General features: G+C 39.8%; 1 protein-coding gene across 5 annotated transcripts in view; it reads right to left on the reverse strand.

Moving 5' to 3' along the window:
- The window catches only part of IL31RA (interleukin 31 receptor A), a 112,898-nt gene that overhangs the window by 15,696 nt on the left and 69,293 nt on the right, over positions 1-27,909 (reverse strand). For 3 of the 5 annotated variants that reach the window (XM_069096487.1, XM_069096488.1, XM_069096491.1), the window contains exons 5-12: positions 26,641-26,792; positions 21,660-21,816; positions 18,175-18,257; positions 15,356-15,572; positions 11,038-11,220; positions 8,830-8,931; positions 3,463-3,609; positions 244-384 (exon numbers count right to left, since the gene is read on the reverse strand). In XM_069096487.1, the coding sequence (XP_068952588.1) occupies positions 244-384; positions 3,463-3,609; positions 8,830-8,931; positions 11,038-11,220; positions 15,356-15,572; positions 18,175-18,257; positions 21,660-21,816; positions 26,641-26,792 (1,182 nt within the window). The remainder of the gene's footprint in view (positions 1-243; positions 385-3,462; positions 3,610-8,829; positions 8,932-11,037; positions 11,221-15,355; positions 15,573-18,174; positions 18,258-21,659; positions 21,817-26,640; positions 26,793-27,909) is intronic. The other 2 variants (XM_069096490.1, XM_069096489.1) reach the window with 2 other exon arrangements.

Consider the following 27,909-nt stretch of genomic DNA (forward strand, 5'->3'; position numbering starts at 1 on the left):
TGGGGTTAAGTGACTTGCCCAAAGTCACAGGCTAGTAATTGTGTCAAGTGTCTGAGGCTGAATTTGAACTCAGGTCCTCCTGACTCCAGGAATGGTGTCTATTCACTTTACCACCTAGCTACCCCTTCTTGCCTTTTTCAAAGGTAATCATCATAGGATAAACTTAAAGAAATCCCAGGCTAAGTAAATATTGTTGGGAAGAAATGCAGTCATCATCAAGGACTCCCTTTGACAATTACTCACCAGTAGATAAAGTCTTGAAATTGAAACTTGTTCCATTCTTTCCTCCAGCCAAATTGCTGGCCATGACCTTGACAGTGTACTGAGTGTTGCTTTCCAAGGACTCCAGTTCACATTGTAAGATACTAGAATTGACTGTTCTAGCTGTAAGAAAAAATATGATAAATTTTTAAAAGATAGGTCCAAGTAACTTAAAGGCCTATCTGGCACTCTTCCAGGGATCCTGATAATGGAACATTTTGATGATTTTATTTAGTCAGGAGCATGGACACTCTGGATTCTAAACCAGGTCACCTCATCTCTCTTCTGTATGCCCCAGTTTCCCAGATTTCCAACTTGGGCCTGGAGATTTTGGAGTAGAGGGAGATAAAATACAGACAAGAAAAGTGAATTCCTGAAAAGAAAAGGAGGCAAATAGGGCTCAAATGGATAGAGTGTGCACTAGAGTCTAGAAGACTTGAGTTCAAACCTAGCCTCAGATACTTACTAGCTGTGTGACCTTAGGTAAGTCATTTAACTTCTGCCTCGGTTTCCTCATCTGTAAATGAGGATAATATAAATTGGGAAAATAATAGCACCCACTTGCCAGGGTTGTTATGAGGATCAAATGAGGTAAGAATCGTAAAGCACTTATCACAGTACCTGGCAAATAGTAAGCACTATGTAAATATTAGTTATTATTGTTGCTCTGCTTGTCCCAGAGGGCCCACCCAAGTGATCAGTAGAAGCTGCAGACTTAGGTTTGAGGTAAAGGAAAAAAGTTCTAATAATTAAGCTGTCCAAAAGCACAATGCGATCGATGCCTCAGGAGATACTGGGTTCCTACTCACTGAAAGAAATGCTAGAGGACCAATTGTGAGGTATGTTTAGGCTAAATCAGACAGCTTGAGGTCCCTTCCCACTCTAAGATTATGCTGTTCTGGGAAGGGTTTGACAGCAAAGACAAATGATTCCTCCCCCTACTTTCATCAACTTCGAACTCAGTTCTGTGGGGGAAAGAAAAGGAAAAGCATTCGGGAAGCATTCATCAAACCTCATGAGATCAAGTTGGTTTGGGGACTGTTTAATTCAATCCCATTCAACAAGCTTTTATTTATTAGGCATATTCTGTACAAGGCAGAATAAACCTGAGGATGGTAAGCACTGGTGAGACAACGACAAAACTTTGTCCTTGCCCTCAGTACATTCCAGACTTGTATCTAAATGAAACAAGTGACTTGAAGGTCCTTGGCCAAAGAAGATCCCAAGTTTACTCAAAAGTATACCTGCAGGGGGCAGCCAGGTGGCTCAGTGAGTAAGAGCACCAGCCCCAGTGTCAGGATGACCCGGGATTGAATCCGGGCTCTGATACTTAGCACCACACCCAGAAATAACTGGCCATGTAACCTTGAGCAAGTTACTTAACCCCAGTTGCTTAAAAAAAAAAAAGTATACCTGCAGATTCTAGTTGTCCCCAGAGCTGTTCTTATCTCTTATAGCCCAGTCAGTGTCCTGAGGACAGGGCTTGCCTCTACAGACCCACCCCCCAGGAACTGGACTGGAGGCAGAGGGAGAAATAAGTTTGGGCAAATGATATTTGTTCTATGTCCCTCTGTTAAGGACAATGACTTGTTAGGCAGAGAACAAAAGGATCATTGATCTAAAGCTGGCAAGAACCTCAGAGGTCATCTCATCCAATCTCCACATTTGGCAGAGGAAGAAACAGAGGCCCAGGGAGGCTAACTAAGGTCCCCAAGGTCCATTAAGCATCAGGATTGGAAGGCAGAATTGGAATTCAGATCTTTGTACTCTTTGGACTTTAGAGCCAGCATTCTTTCCATTGCCTCCAGGGAAATGTAGGTCAGCTGAATCAGGGTGGAACCTAAGACTGGAAAGGAAACTGCTTTGGGGAATGGAAATTTATCATCCACTGTATGAATAGTCAGCATTATCCAGTTGCTATTCCTTTACCTAGAAGCAGAACTATTGAAATAGTGGTAGAAGTATTTTCCTACCACCCCTTACCCATATAACCAACTAAATGAATCACTAAGACCGCAGTGTTATTGACTATATCAGGGCTTCAGCAAGGGCTGGATAACCAAGGACAAAATGCATCATCTTAGTCCTCTTGTAAAGTCCTGTGTGGTGTCTAGAATGGTGGACCCAGTGGTCCCTTAGAGGAGTGGGGGAGATCCCCTCATTGATCCCCCCTCACTGATGGGGATGAAATAGTCACATATTAAAATCTCAATCAAATGACTGTGGTTTGTTTGTGCAATTTAATTCTATACTTTTTTTTTTTTTTTAACAACTTGAAAGGCAGAATAGAGAACTGGCCCCAGTCAGAAAGGCCAGGGTTCAAGTCCAAACTGACACAAACTGGTTTTGTGACCTTGGGCAATTCCCTAAGACCACAAGAACAGTTGCTGATCCATGTTGGTAAAGGGAATTTCTTGACCAGAAAGTAGAGAACCTACTGCCTCAAGATCACATGTGGCCTTTTAGGTCCTCAAACACTGCGCTTTGCCCAAATCCAAACTTCACAGGACAAATCTCTTTAATAAAAGCATTTGTTCTCTAAAACTTGGACTCAGTCAAAAGCTGCACCCAAGGACCTAGAAAGCCACATGTGGCCTCAAAGCTGCAGGCTCCCCACCCCTGTCCTATACCAACAAATTCACAGGTCAGATCCAAAACAAAACCCCAACTACTTGCCCAGTTTTAAAACTTCTTTCAGGATTGTGAGTTCTATGTGCTTCTTCCCATTAAAGGAGAGAATTATCGATATTTCTGCTCCAAGTACCCCAATCCTACTCCCCTCACCCAATTCAGCTTTAATTCTGTTCATCAAAAGACAAATATTTCCTTCTCATTTCTCTTCAAAGGCCCCTAGGAATCTTGAATTCTATCTCAGATTTTTCTTAATCTTGTAAATGTATAGCCTATCTACTCTAATACAAGCTTCCTTGAGGGCAAGGTTGGTGTCAGTTTTCACCTTTCTATTCCCTACAGTGCCTAGCACAACACCAGGCACATAACTCAACATTCGCTGAGCTTAAATTGAAATGAATTAGCTAAAGAAGGAGGTTTGCATGTCATCTAGGAAACAGACCTCCACTAAGAGAGCCCATTGCCAAGAACAGATCTCAGTGTGGCTACAATGGTTGACTTAGTCATACTACTTGGTTGAAATTTTTTTTAAGTTTTTTTTTTTTTCAGCTTAGTCATATGTACACTTACCAAATTCTTTTCCATGATCAGATTTATAAAACACTGTGTAGTTACTGATGAAGCCCCTTCTCTGCATCTTGGGGATCTCTTCCCATTTTATTATAGCTCTCTGGCTGCTGATATTTTGGGCCTTAGCCAACGGACCTTCTAATGGAACTTTTAAAAAGACAGGAAGACAAACAATGGGCACTCATTAATCATCAGCCTGACTTTCTACCACATTTGCTGCCCCCATCCTCAAGGGAAAAGAACAGCTTCTGATGAATACTCAGCTCAGATTAAAACTGGATGACAGTGGTGCCAGAGTTGTACTCAGGAAGACTTGATTCCAACACTCGGGTTCATGTCTACTAGCTATGTGACCATGGGGCAATCACTCATCCCCTCTTAGCCTCTGCTAGGTCTCTATAGTTTGATTTTTTTTTAATTCCACACAGCTTGGAGATTATGAGTATGTAGTATGGCAACATCTATTTAAAATATTGTTAAGTTTTTATGGATCAAAATTATGTCTGGTCAATTGTGGGCAACAGCTCAGTCTGTGATATTTTGAGGTATATATGTTCAGCATGGTGATCACTGGCTGTCTGTGATAACTAGTAAGCTTCTGATCTAGAATTCTAGCCACTGGGTCACATCTTGCTAGCTACTGGAATAAGTGTTGTGCTCCTTACGGAAAATCTTTTCTATAGTTTCTGGGGGCAATGACCTGGTCCTGAATTAAAAAGATAAATTTCTTCATTTCCACAACAATTCTCTATGATTCATCCATTTTTCTGGTGTTTCTTCATCAACATTTTTCTGGCTCAGTTTGTGCAGATGTTGCCCATGGAGAGTCTTTATTTTCCATTCTTGGATCGTCTTTATTTTCCATTCTCGGATCTTAGATTCTGTCTCATAAGGTCCATCTGGAGGTAAACTATTTTCGGTTACATTTGACAAATCCCATGGTGTGCAATTGTTACCAACCTTTACCTGTGCAAAGAGGTGATGTCTGTTTGTTCAAAAAGTATTTCTGTAGGTTTGGGACCTGATAACTTCTTGGTCTATAATTTTGGCTACTTGATCATGTCTTTCTAAGGCATTTGTTAAATGCTAAGCTTTTATGGGCAACTAGGTGGCACAATGCCAGGTCTGAAGTCGGGAAGATTTCTCTTCCTGAGTTCAAATCCAGCCTTCAATACTTACTAGCTGTGTGACCCTGGGCAAGTCACTTAACCCTTTTGGTTTCAGTTTTCTCATCTGTAAAATGAACTGGGAAAAGAAACAGAAAACCACTACAGTATATTTGCCAAGAAAAATCTCAAAATGGGGTCATAAAGAGTCAGAGATGACTGAACAACAAGAAAACTTTTATGACTTTAAGTAGTGATATGTTGCACAGTTCCTATTATTGTCATTACTATTATTGTTCTATTTCTTCTCATCTTTAATGAAGTTCAAAGAGAAAAGTTCTCTAATGTACTCTGAGTGTCAGTCATTTTGAGAAAGTGTTATTCTTTCTATTGATGCCTTAGAGAAATGGGCTGTGTTTTTTGTTTAAATTATATGGGTTATTTTAGTAATACTTTCCAATGTGTTTTAGTCTATTTGACAGTCCCATAAGTGCACATTAAGCCTGATTCTATGTTAGTGGTAATTGCTTTAATTATGTCCTCATCCAGCTTGGATTTCAGGATGCCAGCAAGTCCCTTACCTTAACATATTCAACCATACCTTTCTCCTTGGTATCTTTATGTTCAATGTGTTTTATGTGGAGGAGACCAAGGGATTTGGAAGTATTGCCTTCATCTGTCTGTTCAAAATGACCTTCAGATTGAAGTGCAAAGCCTCCAGTCTCTATTTTTCCTTTTCATATATAAAAATAATTTTACATTTATTGAGCCCAAATGACATTTCAACAACATTGGAGAAAGATTCCACAAGATGTATGAAGTGTTCAATGTGGTTTTTGGTGGAGCTATATTAACTTAATATCATTCATAATCAACAAGGTGTTTTTGTTTGATTCATTCTTTAATCTGGAAGCCATATTCAGCTTTATTTCATGAAGATTGTATTGGATTTAATGCTAGGCAGAACCATAGTGAACTTAAACTGTTTCCCCGAAAATTCTATGTTTCATATCAATTGTTACTGATATTATTGTGTTGGTGGTATGTTTTATGAGAACAGTTTTCCATGTGGTCATCAAGTATTGTGGTATCCTCGATATTGTTCATTCTATTTTATATATTGTGGTACATGAATAAACCATGAATGTAGGACTGAGTCAAAGGTTTTGTAACAACAAAGGCAATATAAATGTTATGGTGCTTTGGGGAAAAAGTGTCGAACACACTGGTCACAGGTCTGTAACATTCCCAAGTGCTGTTGGAACTAGATTGAAATGTAATTGAGAAATACTGAACAAAATAAATAAAAATATAATAGAACGTAGCAAATGTTAATGTGTAGTTTTCTAAGTCGATATGTAGCCATCAGAAATCCTTATGTATGGTTCAGTGGCCCATTTTCATTTGAGTTTGACACCATTGCTTTGGAGCACCTCATTCAATAGTGAATGAACTGACAATAAATTCTTATAATTGTTCTTGTGTATTATTTCATTCTTCTTATCTTAATGTTTGGTGTAATTCAGATGGAAGTGGTCCTGGGACAAACTGACATCCTTTTTTGTTTAATGTTCAGCAGACAATTGCACATATTAATAAAATAATTGATTTTTTCTGGTAATTGAATGAAAGTATTGGGATGGAAGATCATCTTCTGTAGATTCACCAAAATCCACTTTAGCATGATTCCAATAGTGAAAAGGATGACAAAGCTTATATTGGCTCCTTCATAGTATCATGTGGTTTTAATTTCTTCTGTTAGAATTTTGAGAACATTTTGCTTCCCATAGTTTGGAGCATATATTTCCCAATAGTTTGGAGCATATACATATTCAATATATTGATAGCTATTAAAAATGCCATTCTCAAGTTCTTATGGGTCAATGTCATATCTGGGCAATTGTAGGCTTCAGTTAGTATGTAATAATGCTCTGGTTCCAATACAGTTTATTTGTTCTATCTATATTGAAAAGGAGGGGATATATTTGTAATAGAAGGATTTGTCCTATGTTCATTTGTGAAGAATAGTGAGCTTACAGAACATAATTCTGGCTACTTGATAGTGTCTTTTCTAGGTATATGTAAAGTTCTGTTTTTGGTACCCTGTAATGATATGCCATATGATTTCTATCATTATTGTTGTTATAGTGATAATGATTGTTATCATCATTACTGTCTTTCTTCTTATCTCATAGTTGATAGAGTTCTGATAAAAATGGTCCTGGCAGTTAGGTGGCACAATGGAGAGGAGGAAGGAAGACCTGAGTTCAAATTTGACCTCAGACACTTACTAGCTGTGTGACCCTGGGCAAGTCACTTAACCTCTGTCTGCCTCAGTTTCCTCATCTGTGAAATGGGCATAATAATAGCACTTACTCCCAGGGTGATTGTGAAGACCAAACGAATATGATCAAATATTTTTAAAGTGCTTAGCACAATGCCTGGCACATAGTATGCACTATATAAATGCTTGTGTTCTACTACTGTTATTTTAGGTTTAATGTTCAGCAGATTATTGTACAGATGGATGCAATGACTACTTTGTTTAAAAAATATATAACTAAATAAGAGTTGTTACATAGGCTCACTCAAAGCATCTTTGAGACAACATCAGTAGGAGACAGGATAATAAGGATGATGTTATATTTCATCCTGTTATCACATGATTTGCACTGACATAACACTGATGAGTAAACCTGGGCTCCTAATAAAAACATAATGTATAGAAACATAATTTCTAGTAGCAATGGCCTGTCCAATTTCTGCTTTTATAAACAGAACCACAAAACTTGGACATTTTTTGACTCTTGTTTGTTGATATATTATCATTTGAATTTGTGTAGATGTCACCATGGAAGGCCTTTGGGTTCTACTCTTGGACCTTGATCATTTCATAGGCTCCATCCAGAGATAAAACAAGGTTGGTCATATTCAATAAGTCCAGTGGCATGTACTTAGTGTCAGCCTTTAATAAGCTGATAATATAATATAATGTAATGTAACATAACATGATATAATGTATCAGAACTATATCAATTATGAAAATTGTGTTCAGCATGTTGAATACATCATCATCATCATCAATCATCATCATCTCATTCTTCTTATCCTGTTCAATGGAGCATAGATAGAAAGGATCTGGAGACAGGTTACCCTGCTATAATTCTGTTACATTTAGTTATATATGGATAATTATGCAGATGGATACAATTAGTGCTTGTTATAATTAAATAAAAGTTTGGAAATGTAAACTCATCTTCTGTAGGATCACTGAAACCTCTGAAGCAGATGGGATAATGGGAATGACAGGTACTTTTTGAGCCAATGTAGTTTTAATTTCATATATGTGTATATGTATGTATGTGTGTACATGTGTGTGTATATATATAATATATTCTTCTTTAAATTTTGATAGCTTTTCAATCCATGTCATTTGGAGCTTGAGTGTTTAGTATAGCTATAGCTATTTCAAAAAGATTGTTCTTAAATTTGTATAGATTAGTGCTATATTTGGGGAAAATATGTATAGTTTTGTCTATAATAATGCTCTGGTTCCAAAATAACTAATGTTTCAAGTTTAACTTTAAAAAATAGATCCAATCATGCCACTCCCCTACTCAAAAAGTTTCAAAGGCAGGGCAGGTAGGTAGCGCAGTGAATAGAGCACCAGCCCTGGAGTCAAGAGGACCTGAGTTCAAATCTGGCCTGCAAGTCACTTAACCCCCACTACTCTCACACTTACTAGCCATGTGACTTTAGGCAAGTCACTTGACCCCAACTGCCCTCCAAAAAAAAAAAGTTCCAAAGGCTCATCTTATTCACTAAAATTCAAACCCAATCTGATATTCAAGACCTTCTATAATATGGATCCAAATAATTCTTTTCTACTCCTCCTCCACAAACTCAACCATTCACAGTTCCACAACAATACCCTATGTTTTCTTACCTCTGATCCTTGCCTCACTCTGTTGCTTCTACCTCTAAGAGCATCTCCCCTGCCAAAATCCACCCCCATACTGTCTCTCTCATCTCCAGTCCACCCTCTACACAGAAGCCAAATTAACCGTCCTAATGCATAGGACTGACCACACTGTTCTATCTGATGTGGATTGTTCAATTCAGGTTCATAGTGTGGAAGGCCAGGCAACAAAAGAGGAGTGACTGCGCTATGGAGGGTGCCTTCCTTAACCCCTTATTGAAAGGGCCTCAGATGCACTTTGACCCCTATAAATGCCAGGGATGCTATACTGTTCATACATACTCCCTTCTTTGAAATAAGCCTGGATGGAATGGGGAGCGCCAACATCAACTCCCATCACTGGATACACCGAGATGTTGTAACACTGGTATGGTACAAAATTGTCTGCAAAAAGAAAAACACACATGTAAGCCCACAGTATGGTTGAATAGAGGGCATCCTTTACCAGGAATCAGGAGACAGAGTAGTTATATTACTGACTGGCTGACCTTGGGCAAATCACATAAACCTTCTTGGTCTTCATTTTCCTCCTCTAATAACTATGGGGATTGGACTTGATGAATTTTAAGGGTAGTAATAGTAATTAATAATAATAAAGTTATACGAATTATACTATAATAATTATACATATTATGTTAATTACATTTATATATTATTATAGCATTTATATAATGCTATATATATGTACAGGTTTACAGAGCACTTTACAAATATTATCTCATTTTACCCTCACAAGAACCCTGGGAGGTAGTTGGTATTTTTTACAGTTATAGAAATTGATGCAGAGTTTAAGTGACTTGCCTGAGGTTACTCCGCTAGTAAAAGTATCTGAGGCAGGATCTGAACTCAGATCATCACAATGCCACCCAGTATACCACCTGGCTGCCTAGGGCAGCAGATCTTCAGATTGATCCTGAAGCATCTATGGCTCGGTTGTTGTCAATTAATTCAGTTGGTTGTACTCCCAATAAATGTTTTATATAAGATGCCACTTCTTACTTTTGTTCATCTAACTAGTTGTTTTTGTTCCTTTTACTAGATTTATTAGGAAAGGAAACATGACATAGTAGATGGAGAGGCTGCCTTGGAATCAAGAAGCAATGAAGTCAAGTTTGCTTCTGATGTATACTAGCTATATGACCATGGAAAGATCACTTAACCTCTCAGTGAGGAAGCCAGGCAACTCTCTAAGATTATAATTTACAGAGAAAACAGTAACCTGTCTTGGTAACCATCTAAGGTTCCTTATGCCAATTAAATCACAGATCTTGTCCCTTTTTATACATGAATACATGTGCATACATATATGTACCCATATACATACATATCTATCTATATACCTGTACACACATGCATACACACACACACACTTCTCAATAGACAGTTTGTTTGCCTTTAAGCTGAGCTCTGAGGTCTTTTCCAGCTCTTTCTGGAAATGTTCTGTCCCATTGCTGATTTTCTGATAAATTGTTTCACTAATGGAAATGGGTTAAACCTTGTACCTGGCAAAGAGGCTTCTTATTTCTTCAGTAATTAATAGTGCTCTCCATTTAAGAAGGGAGAGCTAAGAGTTCCCAGAATGAAAGAAACCATTCAGAACAAGAATGACCCATTTATCATGAATTTGGTTTTAAGGCCTCAGTTTATTCACCTACAAAATGGTGGGGAGGGTCAAATTAGATCATTTCTAAGCTGCTTCAACCCCTAAATTCTAACACAGGATAATAGCTCTTAAAGAATGACAACTAATCCTTTGATCAACAGCACAGTAACCATGGGATAGGCCAATGAGCTCCTGTCTTCATCTTCCTCCCTCATAGACAATGATTTCATTGGCTGTAGTCGGATGATCAGCTTCAGTGTAAATGTCTTATGAGCCCCACGTTGGCAGCATTGTTCCCAGCAAACACTGTCCTGGGAGTTGGAGGCTCTGCCCTCCCTGTAGGCATCTAGGTAGCATAGTGAATAGAGCGAGATAAAGGTACAAATATGGTCTCAAACATTTACTAGCTGTGTGACCATAGACAGGTCACTTAACTTCTATTTGCCTCAGTTTCCTCAACTGTAAAATGGGATAGCACCTATCACACAGGGTGTTGTGAGGATCAAATGAGACAATATTTGTAAAATGCTTAGCACAGTGCATTGCATATAGTAGGTGCTTAATAAGTGCTTATTCCCTACCTTTCCTCCCATTTCTTGCATAGGGAGGGCAGAACCTCCAGGTGAAGGGGAAATAAAATTTGCCTCAAGTCCTTTTCATCAGTAGACATAGTACAAATGAATTCTCCCCAGCTCTCCACTGGCTCAGCTTTCAAGGAGTAAAAACAGGCAGCATTCACAACTATTTGCTATTGCACAAACTCAGTTGAATGCAGCTAACAGCATTTAAGCTTTTTTTTTGCAGACAAAGTTGAAGTTTATTTTTTTTTTAATTTTTACAATTAAGTATCAGCCTGCACAAGGAACTGAAGAATGAGGCTTGGTTACCTGTCCTTCCTGTCCAGTTACTGATCTGTGAGACAGATTCCCAGGATCTCTCCAAATTCTCTGTCTCCAAATCTAGGTACCACTCAATTACCCATCTGTCCACTTCTGCAGTTGAGGTGTGCCACTCCATCTCCAGGTGGTCCTGGGATTGGTGCACCTGCATAGCCTCAATGCACTGGAAAGCTAAAACACAAGAAAACCCAAACGGCGTCAGTCTCCTAAAACATCACTTGTTCGGCATCAAATAGCATGCCCCAAAGCCTACTGTGCACATACCAGAAGACATGGGACATTAGAGAGGGAAGAAAGCCCAAATTCAGGCAGCAAAACTATTAAATAGTCAAAATTGGCATTCAACTCTCCCAACTTTCCCTCTTTGTTCCCTCTTTACCCACTCAAAGGTACCACTTGTATTGTCTACCCCACCCTGTCTCTCCCCAGCCCTCTTCTCATGGCTCCTTGTCATCCCCCTAAAAGAACTAGGTCTTATTAAAGAAAGTATCTAATGCTCCATTCACACTAAAGCAGAAGTGACTTATAAAGCTTAGTGTGTTGCCCTCCTGGGAGGGTGGGAGGCTGGGTGGGTATGAAGATGTTTGGAATGAAAGTCCTTTATAGCCTCTTCAACCCCACCCTATATTAATGGATAAGTAGGGGGAAGCCTTGGGTGAAAAAGGATTAAATTTCTAATGGTAGAGTTCCAGGCATTATGAAGAGGAGGAAAGGTGAGATCCAAAGGAAAGATGCTAAAATTCTCAGGTAGGTATTTGGGTAGCCACCCAACTAAGCCCTAAGGCCAGTTCTACATAAAGAACACATGGTTTCCGGTCCTCGGGGAAGTTGGGATCTTATTTAGATAAGGCAGAGGCACAGCTGTGCTAACCAGCTACTCACCACCAAAGCCACACATCCATCTGGTAAATTCACATGTTGTCTACAGATTCAGCACTAACCCAGCTCTAGAGCTAGATTTTGTGTGCTTCTCTAGGAGGGAATGTACTTTGTGGTCTTCTACTGAAAACACTCCAAATCCATGAGGGCAGAAAGAAGAGACCAGAAGCACTGACTGGCTTCTGGAATCCGAACTCCTCCTCCAAACTACCCTGTCCCCACCAGGGACTCTGAGAACCCCCCATTGGAAAACATACAGTTTGAACTTCCTGCTAAAACCGTGCTTAGAATTTGGAACCATGTTCTACTAACCGCGTCCAGGGGAAGCCTGCAGACTTACTAACCCATGTTTATCCTAGGAGAGAAAGAGGGATTGAGATGTGAATACACAGGCTCTTTCAGGGTGACAAATACTCCATTAGGGGGGAAACTGAGAGTCCTGTTCACACAGCACCACCATGGCTCTGGGGGCCCCCGAATATGCTCCTGTACTCCTTGTTCCTGAGGGTCCTGACCTCCCTCACTCAGCTGTTTACACAAGTACTGGTGATGAACCTTTATAAAAGAGGTAGGAAATCTAAGATGCCAAGATCCACATAGGGGCTACGGGATGGTGGAAAGGGGGCACTACATCCATAAAGCATGTGAAGGAGCCCCATGCATTGAGTGGGTAGATTCTACTTGGCTCAGACCGTTAAAGGTTGTCAGGGCTCTAGTGTTTCAGGGAACCTGGTCATTACTTTGGTGACTTGGGGAATTCTTGCCCATTTGGGTCTTGACCAAACCCCATGTCGGTCCCAAGGGTATAACATTAGGTACTGAGATGTGTTAAATGGTGCTTCTAGGCTGAAATGAAGCAACTATATGAAGCCACAAACATATGGCCCTACAGTTGCTGAGAAAGGGTAAAGGAGTTTTGGAGATGGACGTGACTTTGTTTGAACTATCAGAAGTCCAAACTAGAGTTTGTCACCCTCACAACCCCCAGGAGGCTGATCCATGTCCTACATGATCCACATGATGCAGCCCAGCAATGAATTGGACCAGGCTGCTGACATAACATTATCTGAAGGAATTTCGTCCATCATCTATGCCACAATCAGAAAGGAAAATGATGGGATAAATGCTTTGTAGTAAACACTTTAAGATTGCGCCCAGATACGAAGGTGGTATAGGGGAAATGTGCCCTAATCTGAGAAAATGAGTTTGTACTTCTATTCTTGCTATAATATCTCAGTAAAATTCTTGATAAAAATTAATTTTATTTCATTGGTTAAAAGATGCCTCCATAGTTTCCTTCAATTCCTAACTAAAATCCCTTCCTTTACTAGAAGGCTTCCCCAACCCTTCTCCCTCCCTAATATCAATAACAAATTATAGTTAACATTTTCTTTATATCATCAATACTTTTCAGTGATTAATGCCCCAATCAATCAATCAATCAATATTTATTAAGCTCCTACTATGTACCAGGCACTGTGTTAAGCACTGGGGATACAAAAGAGGCAAAAGTCATCCCTCCCCTCAGGGAGCTTATAATCTAATAAGGAGGACAACATGCATGTTATGTACAATGCAAACTATATAAAGGATAAATAGGAGATGATTCACTGAGAGAAGGGGCTGTATAAGCCACGATTCACAGAGGGAAGGTGCTATATAAACATCACCCTAGAGGCCAACAGCTACCATCTCCAAAAGGGCAGAACTGGGGAATAGAGGGAACAGCTCTTTGAGAACCCTAGAGATTGGTATTGTCCCATTGTACTCCCTGGAATTGGGTGAATGAAGCAATAACCAGGGAGAGAATGGGACTGCCAGTAACCGGACCCTTGTCATTGAAAAAGGTCAAATATCTGGCAGCACATACCTCAGACTCTTACTGGCTGTATGACCTTAGGCAAGTCACTTAACCTCTGTTTGCCTCAGTTTCTTCATCTGTAAAACTGGGGTAAGAAGAGTACCTGCCTTCCATGGTTTTTGAGAGGATAAAAGAAGATGATTATGAAGAGCTTCACACAGTGCCTGGCACATAGGAAGCACTATATAAATGCTAGCTGTATTACTCTTACTATTATTGTAAGACATATTTGTGTATTTTAATAGAAATTTGCTAAAATGGATCTTCATTCCAAAAGGATTCATTCAAGTCTGGAAAACAGCAGTCTATTAGATTTCTAGTTCATAAATCATCTCTAGAGGCCTAAATCCTATTTTGTTCTCGTTTAGTCGTGTCTGACTCTTTGTGACCCCATTTGGGGTTTTCTTGGCAAAGATTCTAGAGTGATCTGTCATTTCCTTCTCCAGTTCATTTTACAGATGAGGAAACTGAAGCCAACAAGGTTATGTGACTTGCCCAGGGTCACATAGCTAGTAAGTACCTAAGGCCAGATTTAAATTTGGGCCTTCCTGACTGCAGGCCCAGTGCTTTATCCACTGTACCACCCAGCTGCCCCCTAAATCCTCTGTGTACTCCATAAGCCCTTAAGATAGCAGGCTGATACTATTTTTTTCTAGTCTCCTACCCTGAGTGGCCCCAGCCTAAACACCAACTCTCTACCTCACCTCGCTTTAGAGATAAAATCTTAAAATTTATTCTACTGTTTAATTTCTGCTTCCCAGAAATCATTTTTCCTGCTTTCTCACCTTTGTGGCAGATGCCCCATGTAAGGCCACATAGGGAGGCTAGCATCTAAACTCTCCTCTGTCCCAACAGCCTTGGATCAGCTCAGCATTAGGTCAGTGTCTAGCTTGCTGCTTTTGGTTAGCAGGGACCTACGTTGCAGGAATCTGGGGGTTGGATCAGAATACCCTGAATTGGATTAATGGAAATTGCTGCTGATTTCTAGCTGATTCTATATATCCTTCTTGCTAGCTTTATAATCAGAAGTTTCCCTCTTATGAAGCCACTTTTCAGTATTTTTGGACAGTATGTACCAATCAACTCCTTCATTTAAGTTGTCATCCAGGTAGTACTATACTTAGAAATTAGCCCACTCTAATTATGATTCTGGGCAGCTAGGTGGTGCTATGCTGGGCCTGAAGTCAGGAAGACTCATCTTCCCAAATTCAAATCTGGTCTCAGATACTTACTAGCTGTGTGGCCCTGGGAGAGTTACTTAACTCTATTTGCCTCAATTTCTTCATCTGTAAAATGAACTAGAGAAGGAAATGGCAAACCACTGTAGTATCTTTACCAAGAAAACTCCAAATGGGGTCATGAAGTGTTGGACATGACTGAAACAACTGAACAATAACAATTATAACTCTTCTCCACCCCATACTCACCTTAATGCCCCCAAGACTTTTCATTTCCATTTGTCTGGGGGAGAAGTGCCTCCTTTAAGCATAAGTTCCCTCTACTGTGGCTATTTTGGTGGTTCAAGAAACAGGAAAGTATTTTGCATTCTACATATAAGTAACATACGTTTTTCATGAACAGCTGGTATTCTAAGTGTTGCCTCTGGAGACATGCCATCAGATGTATAGTATCCCACAGACACCAGGTAGGCACCACTTCCTAGATGGAATTTGAACTGTTGATCAGACGTGGTATTTGTTACTTTAACAGCAGTCTCATTTTCTGGAAAATACCAGATGTTGTAGCCATGTGTTTTCCTTACATTTGGTTCTGCTAGTGCCTCCTACAAACAAATAATACAGAAACTACTACCAGAAATCATGCCCAATGTCAATGAAAACAGTGACAAATAATCTGTGAAAGGGGAAATGGGAATGATAAAGGATTTATGGGAATGATTCCACAATCAAGAAATTACCCTTTGAAACGAAATAGCACAAGGTGGCTAAAATGAAACAGCTTCTCTTAGCGTTGTAAAACCCTTTGAGGGGATCCCCATTCGTGTGAGTGTCACAGGGGTCTTGGTACCCACATTAAAGTAGCCACTATGAAGCCAAAATAACTAAGAAATCTTAGGTTAATGTTAACAGTGCCTTCTCTCTAACCTCCTTTCACCCACCCCTTTACCCACATCAATAGTTGATTGATCCCACAAAAGGTTGGTAAAGGTACAAGAGTATGGGAATGCATGCTGTTGAGGACCGGAGTTATCTCACTCTTGGCTAGCCTTGAATACGACCTCTTCCTAGGCCAGCCATATTACAGAAGGGTCCAAGCATAGATTGATTTCAGAGCTAACCTATGCATTCAGATCCACTCTAGGGCAGGCACCAGAAGTTACTGAACAAACCAAACCCTTGAACAGGGACCAGAGAACTACTAACCAACCCTTTGTTCTAGGGAGGCAGAGCAAGAACCTGCTTAAAATCGAAGAACCAATAAAAATGACATAAGGGATGGTTTCAGAGAAACTTGAGAAGATTTGTATGAACAGATGCAAAGTGATGGGCACAAAACCAGGAGAACAATTTATACAGTAACATCACTTTAAAAACAAACAATTTGCAGAGACTTAGGAACTCTAATCAATGGAATGACCAACTACAATCCCAGAGAACCAATAATGAAGCAAACTATTTACCTCTCGATCGAAAGGTAATAATTGACTCAGGGTATAGAATTAGACATACATTTTTATATGTCCAAAATATAGATTTGTCTTGCTTAACAATGCTTATTCATTTCAAGAGAATTCTTCTTCTTTTTTTCAGTGTAAAGAGGAAGGAGGAAATTAGAAGAAGGGCAGATGCTAAGAGTGCTGCCAAATAAAAATAAAAATAAAGCAAGACCCTAAAACATAACAGAAATTAATGGTTTCATATACAATCATCTTTTTCTATTATATTTTGTATATAAAGGCATTTATTAAGTACAGAATTTTTAAAATTTGCAAATAAATGAAGAGCTCATGAAGTGCCACATGCCTAGGGATATTTTCCTCTGCCCCACCCAGGCCATCCTACCACAAATATGAAATTCTCAATGTTAGAATCTCCTTGCCATTAAGTCACTGTCACCAGAGGACCTCATTCCCACATTTAAAAGGCACCAATGTCATGTGGGAAGGATAACATTAATGCATTAGCCAGGATCAATTTGTCATATGATCAGGTTCCTTCAGGAATGGGAAACAAAGACCAGTCTTAATGAACAAGGGACACCACCCAGGAAGACAATTACTAGGGCAGAACTAAAGCAAAAACAAAGAGAAAAACACAAAAAGAAGGACTTCATCTACATCACAACCTGGATCTGGTCCTTCTCTGCTCTTGCTCAGCCTTGTGTTGTCCTGAAATAGGCACACGTGTTGGCATGCTGCTCAAATTTACAGGAAATAGCCTGAGCTGCTCAATAGCTAGAGAAGTCTCCCAACACTTCTGCTTCTGTGTCAGTGCACATAAAAGTCAGGGTCCCAAAGGACTAACTCTACAACACATTACTCCATGATATTCCTACAGAAAAGAATAGTGAATGCTGGTCATGGATTATATATTTACATTCATCAAAGTAGGCAGCAGCATCCACTAAATGATGACCTTTACTCATCCCAACAACATGGGTGATACAGGGAAGCCATTAAAATTGTCATTACCCTTCACTTTCCATTATTGACTACAAGTGCTGAGCTTTCATCTCCCATCTCACTCACTCTGTCTTCTTTCTTCTCCTCTCTTCTATCTCATCCTTCCTCTCCTCCCTATCCTGTCTCCTCTCTTCCCTCTCTCTTCTGTCTCCTCTCTTCCATCTCTCTTCTCTTTTCTTTCCTTTCTCATCTCTCTCCTGTCTCCTCTCTTCCCTCTCTCTTCTCTCATCTCCTCTATTCCCGCTCTCTTATCTCTCCTGTAACCTTTCTACCATGTCCTTTCTCCTCATTATTTTTTCTATCACCTCTCTTGTCTCATGGTCTTTCTCTAGAAGAATAACTTGCTTTGAACTGTTGTTATTTTTGGAGAGAATGCTGACTGATATTTCCAATACCCCCAAAAACCAACCAATTCACCTGTTCCTAAACCAGTTTCTCAAACTGAAAGGTGGGAGGTCTCAAGGAAGCTGTCACTAATGCACCATTAAGCTCTAACAAGAACTTTGTTTATGACAGGTAAATTGTGAGCTACACTGTTGAATGGAATGAAATGGTTTCTTCAACATCATGGGTACCACCCTTGTAGATGACTTATAGGGGGTGGATAGAATTCCTTCCGACTAGAAGGACAATTGTGAGCCTTGTGGGATTTCAGGAGCCTTTTGGGCAATGCAATATGAAAATAGATTATGAAGTTCCAATAGACTAGGGGAACCCTAGCACATGACATGAGCAGTATTACCTTCCACAACAGCTGCACTGTCCTCCCCCCATCAGGCTGGGCTGGCCCAAGGACTCTCCAGAGGTCCAAGCTGGAATTTGGAGCTGTGGAAAATGAACCAAGTGCAACATGAATGGTCTTCCCAAACATGCCCTTGCTTTCCCAACCTACTACTACCAAGTCAGGCAGGTAATTACAAAACAGGAGAAAGACTAGAAAGAACCCACCAGATTGCTACTAGGAGGATGCCACTTGGAAGCCTTTCATTGTGTCTGTGCATTTGAGGAGAGTGAAGTCAGAAAAGTAGGAGCAGAGATAGTGAGAATGACTTCAGTCTGTCAGGCAAAAAAATGTGGCCAGCCATAGTGACCAGATAGTTCTGCATGCATGTGAACAAGAATCCCCTCTATATTGCTTCAAAATGGGATTTCCCCATGAGGAAGAACAGTTCGCTCTATTTTTTGATAGCACTAACTTACATCAAGCCTAAATTTGCCTTTCTGCAACTTCCATCCTTTGATATCAAGCAGAGCTCAAACCCTTCTGGTATGTGATAATCCTCCAAATCCCTACTATATTCTCCCTAAATCTTCTCCAGACAAAACAGGCCTATTTCCTTCAACCAGTGCTCATAATGGCATGAACTCAAGGGCCATGAAGATCCTGGCTGCCCTCCTCTGAATGCACTCCAATATATCATTGTCCCCCCTTAAATGTGGTGCCCAGAATTGAACTCCAGAAGTACTCCAGATGTGATCTGACTTGAGTAGCACAAAATAGAACTTCTCCTTGATACTATGCCTCTGTTTTTTCCCTTATGACTCACCATTTACTTTATTCTTACCAAACAGTGAATCATACCCTGCTGAGGAAAAAAATGGTGGTTTAGGATTTAAACAAGTCCTTCTATCCTGAAGCATCTCTTTTAAAGGCTTGGGACTAGTAGCCTTAGCCCCAGAATCTTTGGGGTTGGTAGTCTTTGGATTGGTGGACTTGGCAGGCTTGGGATCAGTAGGCTCAGGAGTCTTGGAATCACTGGACTTTGTGACCTCAGAATCTTGGTAACTTTAGGATCATACTTGGTGACCTTTGCTCCAGACTTGGATGCCTTGGGATCAGACTTAGTGGCCTCAGGATTAGATTTGGTGAATTTGGGGGTCAGTGGGCTTGGAAGCCCTGGGGTCCATGGTTCTGGCAAGCTTAGAGTTGGGCTTCATGATCCTGGAGCCTTGGTATTTGGTTCTGGCATAGAGCCTGAGTGCTTGGTGGCCATCGTGGAGCCAGAATGCCAGGGGCCATGGGGATCTTGGGTCTGAGGAGCTTACCCTGAGGCCTTGGTGCTCAGGGCCTTGATGGCCTCTGCTTGGGCCTTGACAGCTTTGGCAATGTTTGTCAGCATCTTCAAAAGCCCTTTGTGTTTCTTGGCAAAGCAAAAGTTTCTTGGAAAGCTGGGGTCAACCCCTTTCAGAGAGATTTGTATCTCTGTGACCTAGGTTCCTTGATGTCATTTTTGTGCCATTTTCATGATTGGTTATGGCTGGTTTAGTTCTTAGACAGACCTCTTTACACTACCGCCTACACTAACAGGTACTCCATGGACTTGAGCTGGCCAAGAGCAAGGGAGAATAAGAGAGAGGAGGGTATAGCTCCTCTCGTAATAAAACCTAAGATAGCATACTGTTGACTCACACTGAACTTTTAGTCTACTAAAACATTCAGAAATTTTCCAGATGAATTGCAGCATATCCATACCTCCACCATCTAATTTTTAGGACCATAAGATCATAGGATCATAGATTCAAACAACTAGTTCAGAACACCTCTATATTTTATAGTTGAGGAAGCTAAGACCCAGGGAGGTGTGACTTATTTCACATAGGGAGTACAAATAAAGCTGGATTTGAACCTGGGTCTTCTGACTCAGGACTTATATCACACTTCCATCTAAAACTAAAACAAAGGCTACACTCAAATGTAAGATCTATATACCTACTAAATTTCATCTTATTAAATGAGCCTTTCATAACCTTTTTGTGGTGGCAAGGAATAAGAAATTGAGGGGATGCCCATCAACTGGGGAATAAACGGCTGAACAAGTTGTGGTATGTGAATGTAATGGAATACTATTGTTATATAAGAAATGATGAGCAGGAGATTTCAGAAAGACTTACATGAACTGATGCTGAGTGAAGTGAACAGAACCAGGAGAACATTGTACACAGTAACAACATTGTTCAATGACCAACTTTGATAGACTTACCTCTTCTGAGCAATGTAATGATCTAAGACAATTCCAAAAGACCCATGATGGAAAATGCTATCCACTTCCAGAGAAAGAACTATGGAGTCTGAATGCAGACAGAAGCATTCTATTTTTTTTTTGTTTTTTTTTCCTCGTGGTTTTTCCCTTTGGTTCTGATTCTTCTTTCCCAATGACTAATGTGGAAATATGTTTCATATGATTGTACAGGTATAGCCTATACCAGATTGCATACCATTCTGGGTGAAGGAAGGGGAAGGGAGAAAATTGAGAACTCAAAATTTTATAAAAGTGAATGTTGGAAACTAAAAATAAATAAATAGAATGTTAAATGCTTAAAATTAAAAAAAAAATTTCACACAGATAGATGTACATGTCCAAATCTGTGCCATCTCATATCCTCATGAGCCTAACAACTAAATACTATAAGTCTAATCAGAGTTCCTTGAGAACCAGATAAAGGTATGAACCAGATAAAGTAAAAAACTATAGAACCAGAGAAAGGAAGTGAGGTCCAAGGACACAGAGGTAATAGGCAGAGCTGGGATTCAGAGGCTGGTCTTCAGACTCTTAATCCTGTGGAGGTTGTTGGGTTTTTTTTTTGCTTTCTTTTTTTTTTCTTTTGCTTTTTTTAGAGGGGGGATGCAGGGCAATTGGGGTTAAGTGACTTGCCCAATGTCACACAGCTAATAAGTGTTAAGTATCTGAGGCTGGATTTGAACTCAGGTCCTCCTGACTCCAGGGCAGATACTCTGTTCACTGAGCCACCTAGCCTCCCCCTAATCTTGTGTTCTTGCCACTAAAACATATTGCAGTTAATAAAATATCTGTTTGACATATCATATGTGTGACGACTAACTTTGATAGACTGGGCTCCTCTGAGCAATACAAGGTTAGAAGACAACTACAAAAGACTCATGATGGAAAGGGATGTCCACACCCAGAGAAAGAACTAGAGTCTGCAGATTGAAGCAAACTACTTGCTCTCTCCCGTTTGTGTGTTTGTTTTGTCCCTTCTTTCTCATTGTTCACCCCATTGGTTATAATCCTTCTTTACAACATAACTAATGTTCAACGTGAAGGCTTCTGTAGAGCCTATATTTGATTACATGCCGCCATGGGGTGGAGGGGGAAGGAGAGAGAGGGGAAGAAAATTTGGAACTCAAGAGATTGTGGAACTCAATGTTGTAAACTAAAAATAAATAAATAAATTGAAATTGGAAAAAAAAATACAAGATCTGCTTGCCTAGTCCCTCAGTTGTCCCTATTTTCTCTTCACTCCAGCTGCTCCACAACTTTGAGGTGACCACATGACATTGCATGGACACAGCATATCGCTGCAGAAGCCGCAGTCCAGTGAGATTGTACGGTCTTTCATTTTCCATTCTTTGACTGATTGGCATCTAAAGAAAAAGGCAGAAACAACAAATTGGAAAAGAACCATAGATTCGCCCCCAATTTTTACAATTTGGAAACTCTTCACCTTCCTGACTTTCCATTACCAATTACAGAACTAGGAAATTCTTCTTTATGCTTCCAACTAAGAAAATTCATGTTAACAAACATCATGTGTCCTGAGGAATATCATACATATATGGGGCTCCATAATCTTACTAAGCAATCTGTTCAAGAGTATGCTGGCTGGCTTTATTCATCCATTTCTTGTGTCCCTTCATAAGCATAGGACCATAGATGCTAGGGCTAGCAGGGACTTTAGAGGTCATCTAGTCCAATCACTTCATTTTAAAGACGAGTAAGCTAAAGTCTGGAAAGGCCAAGTATTTTGCTCAAGGTCACACAGGTAATAAGTAGCAGACCTGGGATTTAAATCCATGGGCCCTAGAACCAAATCCACTGCCAATGCTATCTCTTGAAGTGAGTGAAAAGTTGTCATCTTAGAAGGAAGGCATCTTTATTGGGAATAGAGGGAACAGAGTTAGAATAGAAACCCTATGATTTTAGGATGAGGAAAAATGAAAAAACTTTATACTTCCATGGCCTGAGTTGCCATTGTTGGTCAGGAAGATGCTGAGTGGGTTGAGAATAGGTTGATTCCTTTGTTGACTTTTCCTTTGTGTACTCAGAACTTAGCCCAGTGTCTAATACATAGTAGGTATTTATTAAGTACTTATGGATTGATTTAAGAGTTTACTCTTTTTTTGTGTATGTGTATGTACCATTTCTCCCCAAATGAGGTCACAAAGAGATGGACATAACTGAACAATAACAACAAAATTTTTTCCTGAAAACTTTGAGAAAAAAAGGTTATTTTCTGAATTTCCTGAAAATATTGAGAAAAAAAGTTTATTACTAGATAATATTCATTCATATTTACATATCAGTTGAAGATTTACCAAGTGTTTTTCTCTCACCAGCCCAGTGAGGTAGGAAGTGAAAATATAATAATCTCCCTTCCACAGATGAGGTAAAGTGACTGGATTCACACAAATCATATAGCCAAGGCATGTAACAGCCAAGATGCAAAGCCAGATCTTCTAGCTCCAATTCCAGCATTCTTTCTTCATATTTTCTACATTAAACTCATATAAGCAGTTATGAAAATAAGTTTCTGATAATAGTGAAATGAATAGATTTGGAGAAGTTTTGGAAGATATGTATCAAGTGATACAAAGTGAAGTAAGTAGAACCAAGAAAACTATTTATGCAGTGACTACAATGAATGATGTATAGGGGAAAAAAGCTGCAAAGGACTTAAGAACTCTGGTCAATGTAATGATCCATCACAACTCCAAAAGACTGATGAAAGAGTAGTAATGTACTAGAGGTAAGAAGTGAAATGAAGATCTTCCAATGTATGAATTTGTTTTGCTTAGAGAAAAGCAAAACCATTTTTTTTGTAGGGGAAGGGATACAGTGGAACAGGTAAGAGAACTGGAGAGAGTAATGGGTGAATGGTGAATGGAGAGGAGAGGAGAGAAGAGGGGAGGGGAGGGGAGGGGAGAAGAGGAGAGGAGAGGAGAGGAGAGGAGAGGAGAGGAGAGAGGCATGGAGAAGGGAAGGGAAGGGAAGGGAAGGGAATGCTAAAAACGGTCTTTACTTATGATTAGAAGAAAATAAAATACTATTTTTAAAAAGGTAGCATGCTTCCTCTTTGGTCCCCTGGCACTGTGGTTTGTCATTGCATTGGTCAGAAATCTAAAGTCTCCCAAGGTTTTTTCTCCATATAACACTGTAGCCATTGGCTAAATCAGTCTCCTAGTGGTGTTCATTCCACTCTGCCTCAGTTCCCCTAGTTTTTTTCTGAATATCCACTACATCATTCCTTATGGTACAGTAGCATTCTATTAAATACACACATCATAACTTGCTTAGCCATTCCCCAATATTCCCCCTTAATTTCCAACATTTTGCCACTACAAAAGGTAGCAGCAATATTTTTATATACATTGGTCCTCTTTCTTTTGTCTTGGAGGGGTATGAACCTGGTAAGGGTATTGCTAGGACAAAGGAAATGCAGTTTAGTGACTTTTGGAGAATAGTTCCAAATGGCTGGACAAATTCAAAGCTCCCTCAGTAGTGCATTAACATGCCTTTTTTCCCAAAGACTCTTCAACATTTGTCATTTACCTCTTTTTTTCATCTTTGTCAGTCTGATGGTATATGAGGTGTTACCTCAGAGTCGTTTTAATGGAGAGTTAAATTCTATGGTCTCAAAGGGTCCTTCCAGTGCTAAATCTTATCTTATCATCCCATGTCAGAGTGAAAGGAGACCAAATGAAGACAGCAAGTACAAATAGCTTTATAAAGGAGTTTGGCTGAAATTTTTAATTGATTAATTATTGATGAGAAAAAGAGAAGAAAACTAAGATGACAGCTTGAGATGCTGGAAGGATATAGTAAAAGTTTTTTTTTGTTGTTTGTTTGTTTTAAGAAACAGGGATGGGGTGGTGTGGAACTTAAGTATATTTGTAGGTAGAAAGGAAGAAATCAGTTCATAGGAACAGACTGAAAATTAGTGAGAGAGGAGGGATGATAATGTGGACAGTCTGCTGGAATTAGAAGGCAGAGGATCAGAGGTTCAGGCCGAGGAGCTGGCCTTGGCACAAAGGGCCTTCTCTTCATCAGAGACTAAAAGGAAAGAGGAAATAGAGGGGTAGAATGTCAAGGAGTGGATAAGGTTAATATGTGTATAAGGCAGCAGGCAAGGTCTCCAGCTGAGACAGTAGAGGAGGAAGTGCCATGGGAGGCTTGAGAAGAAAAGAAGTCTAAAAGAACCCAGGTGGTGAATAGAAAATAGAATTAATTAGGTAGGAATAAAAGAAATGCATATATATATTATGTATATATAATAATATATATAATATATAATATAATAAATGCATATATATAATGAGGGTTCTGTAGAGAGTAGATAACTTAATCATGCAACAAAATATTTACAAAGACATACAGAACTAATTGTGAATAATGTTCTTAGGCCAACACATTAAATAATTGGATTGTCAAATCCACTGGGCTATGCTGCATCCACCCGCCCATGCGAACATTTTTTGGGTTTTTTTTTTGTTTTGTGGTGGGGGGAAGGCAGGGCAATTGGGGTTAAGTGACTTGCCCAAGGTCACACAGCTAGTAACTGTTAAGTGTCTGAGGCCTCATTTGAACTGAGGTCCTCCTGACTCTGGGGCCAGTGCTCTATTCACTGTGCCATCTAGTTGCCCCTACACATACATTTCTGTAGCATTCCAGAGAGTGGCTGTCTGACCTCCAACTTCATCACATTTCTTCTTTACCTTCCCTCCCATCTCTTTACCCTTCTCATCTCCTTCCTTTCTTAACCCTGGTGTGGGTACTTAATGGCCAGACTGTTGCAATGGCCTTCTAACTGATCTCCCCCCTTCAAGTCTCTCTCTACTTCAATCTATCCTCCATTCAGATGGTAATGTGATTTTCCTGAAATGTATATCTGATCATGTCACCCTTTCCTCTCCTACTCAATAAACTCTGGTTACCCCCTATTACTTCCAGGATCAAATATAATGAATAATAATGATAATAACACATAGCACCTACTATGTGCCAAGTACTGTGCTAAGTGCTTTATAATTATCTCATTTGATCCTTACAACAACCTTTGAAGGAAGATGCTATTATTAGTCCCATTTTACAGATGAAGAAACTGAGGCAAATAGCATTTAAATGATTTGCTCATGGTCATAAAAATCTTCTGTTTGCCGTTTAAAGCCCCTTACAACCCATCCCTTTCCTACCTTTCCAATCTTCTTACACTTTACTCCCCTTCACATACTAGGGATGGTGGCCTTCTTGCTGCACTTCAGATACAACAATCCATCTCTGGACTGGATGTTCCTCAAGCCTAGAATGCTCTCCCTCCACATATCTGTTTTCTGGCCCTCCTTGACTTCCATTAAGAATCAACTTAAATCTCACCTTCTGCAAGAAGCCTTACCTACACCTGCCCCTCCACCCAACCCTTCTATTACTGGTGGCCTTCCTCTGACACTCCCTTCTTTTTTTTTTTTTAAAGCAATCGGGGTTAAGTAACTTGCTCAAGGTTACATGGCCAGTTATTTCTGGGTGTGGTACTAAGTATCTGAGCCTGGATTTGATCCCCAGGTCATCCCGACACTGGAGCCGGTGCTCTTACTCACTGTGCTACCTGGCCACCCCATGACACTCCCTTCTATTTGCACTGTATACATGGTTGAATACACACACACACACACACACACACACATATATGGTTGTATGTATAGTTATTTGTGTATTGTCTCCTATGTTTGCATTTAAGGTCCTCAAAGGACAGGGCCTATGGCTTTGCCTTCCTTTGCATACCTAACACAGCACAATGTCTGGTACATGGTAAATATAAGCACTTTGTATTAATTATTGACCGCTACTGTTTGTTATTGACCTACATTATTCTTATACCTATAATTGCCTTCATCACTTTTTGGCCTGAAACTGTATCTTTCCAGAATCAAATGTGACTAAATTAAGAATTCTTATACTGACTTATACAGGAGTTCCTGGACTCATTTCACAAAAGGCAACAACAGCATATTTTCCCATTGGAAAAAGTCAAAATGAAAAAAATGGGGTGGGGGAAAGGGGAGAATTCACCATTCTCTGCCAGCTACTTTCACTGTAAATAGTCAGAAAGTTCTCACTGTAGATATCACTTGCTTTTATCCAAGCTACCTTTCTCTTGACCACTCTGAAAAGGAGTTGTATGTGATGTAACTTACCCAATTAGCACTATTCACACTCCTATATCTCAGGTAGCATGTATATGATGCTGAATAAGGTACCCCCTCAGGTTTTCTCCACACAACTTGAAGCATATGTTTAACACCTGGTATTGGTTCCACAGTTAGAATAGTAGGTGGCTCTATTTTCACTGAAAATAAGAACAGGAATCCAAAAAAAATCATATGTACAAAAGGATAAGAAGGCATAGCCAAAGATAATGTAATTCAAGTTAAAAAGTTTTAAGTCTGAAAATTGACTTAGATCTTAGGTGTTTTAAACCCACTATCAGTATACATTCTAGACAATAACAAGAGAAAGAGGTTCAGGGAGGAGAGCGAGGTAGTATACAATGTCCACTTGCCCATAGCACAGCCCCTTCTGCTCTAAATGATGGGAGACCTTATATCTTTTTCTTTTTTTGCTTTTTGGAGGGAGGAGGGCAGGAAAATTGGGGTTAAGTGACTTGCCCAAGGTCATAGGGCTGGTAAGTGTTAAGTGTCTGAGACTGGATTTGAACTCCGGTCCTCCTGACTCTAGGGCTGGTGCTCTATTCACTGGGCCACCTAGCCGCCCCAGAGACCTTATATTGTGTGTAAGAGGAAAAAGAGGAGGCAAAACTCAAACAACTCAATAATGGACCATTTCCCTAATCTCCCTCTAACTTCAACTTCATTTCTTGGGACAGATTATATTTCCAGGGAGGTGATTTGAGTCTTTCAATCTAAATTATAATAACAAATGCCTGGATAAATATAATCATCCTGCTAGAAGCAGCTATATTATTACCAGCTCCTAAAGTAAAAATACCCTGAAGGCCAATCTAACTACAGGTTCCTTTCAGTAATTTTGAGGATTGTTGTCATTAGGGTTCTTGATTTGTTAAAGAGATAGCCTTGATGACCTCTTCCAGCTCTAAGTCTATGACTGCTAGACAGGAAGACACCAGCCCCTCTCAGAGAGGAGGATGATTACATTGTAAAACAAAAAAAGGTCATCAATTACATTCTTTCTGACATCAGACATATGGGAAGCCTTGTCAGAAACCTGAGAGGGTAGTAGCTTGGTCAATGCAAAATATTACCTGAGTATGACAGTATATGAAATATTCTATACCCACAGTTCCCCACTGCGGCAAAGAATAAAGGGAGATGCATTTTCTTATCTTCGGGCACAAGTTTAGCCATTATATACAGATTTAAGTTTTAGATTTTCTCTTTTCATTTAAACTGATGATTCTCTCTCTCTCTCTCTCTCTCTCTCTCTCT

Source organism: Petaurus breviceps, unplaced genomic scaffold (genome assembly GCF_028583685.1).
Source record: "Petaurus breviceps papuanus isolate PSGF00001 unplaced genomic scaffold, PetGlider_PUasm1.0 229, whole genome shotgun sequence".
NCBI classification, from domain to species: domain Eukaryota; kingdom Metazoa; phylum Chordata; class Mammalia; order Diprotodontia; family Petauridae; genus Petaurus; species Petaurus breviceps.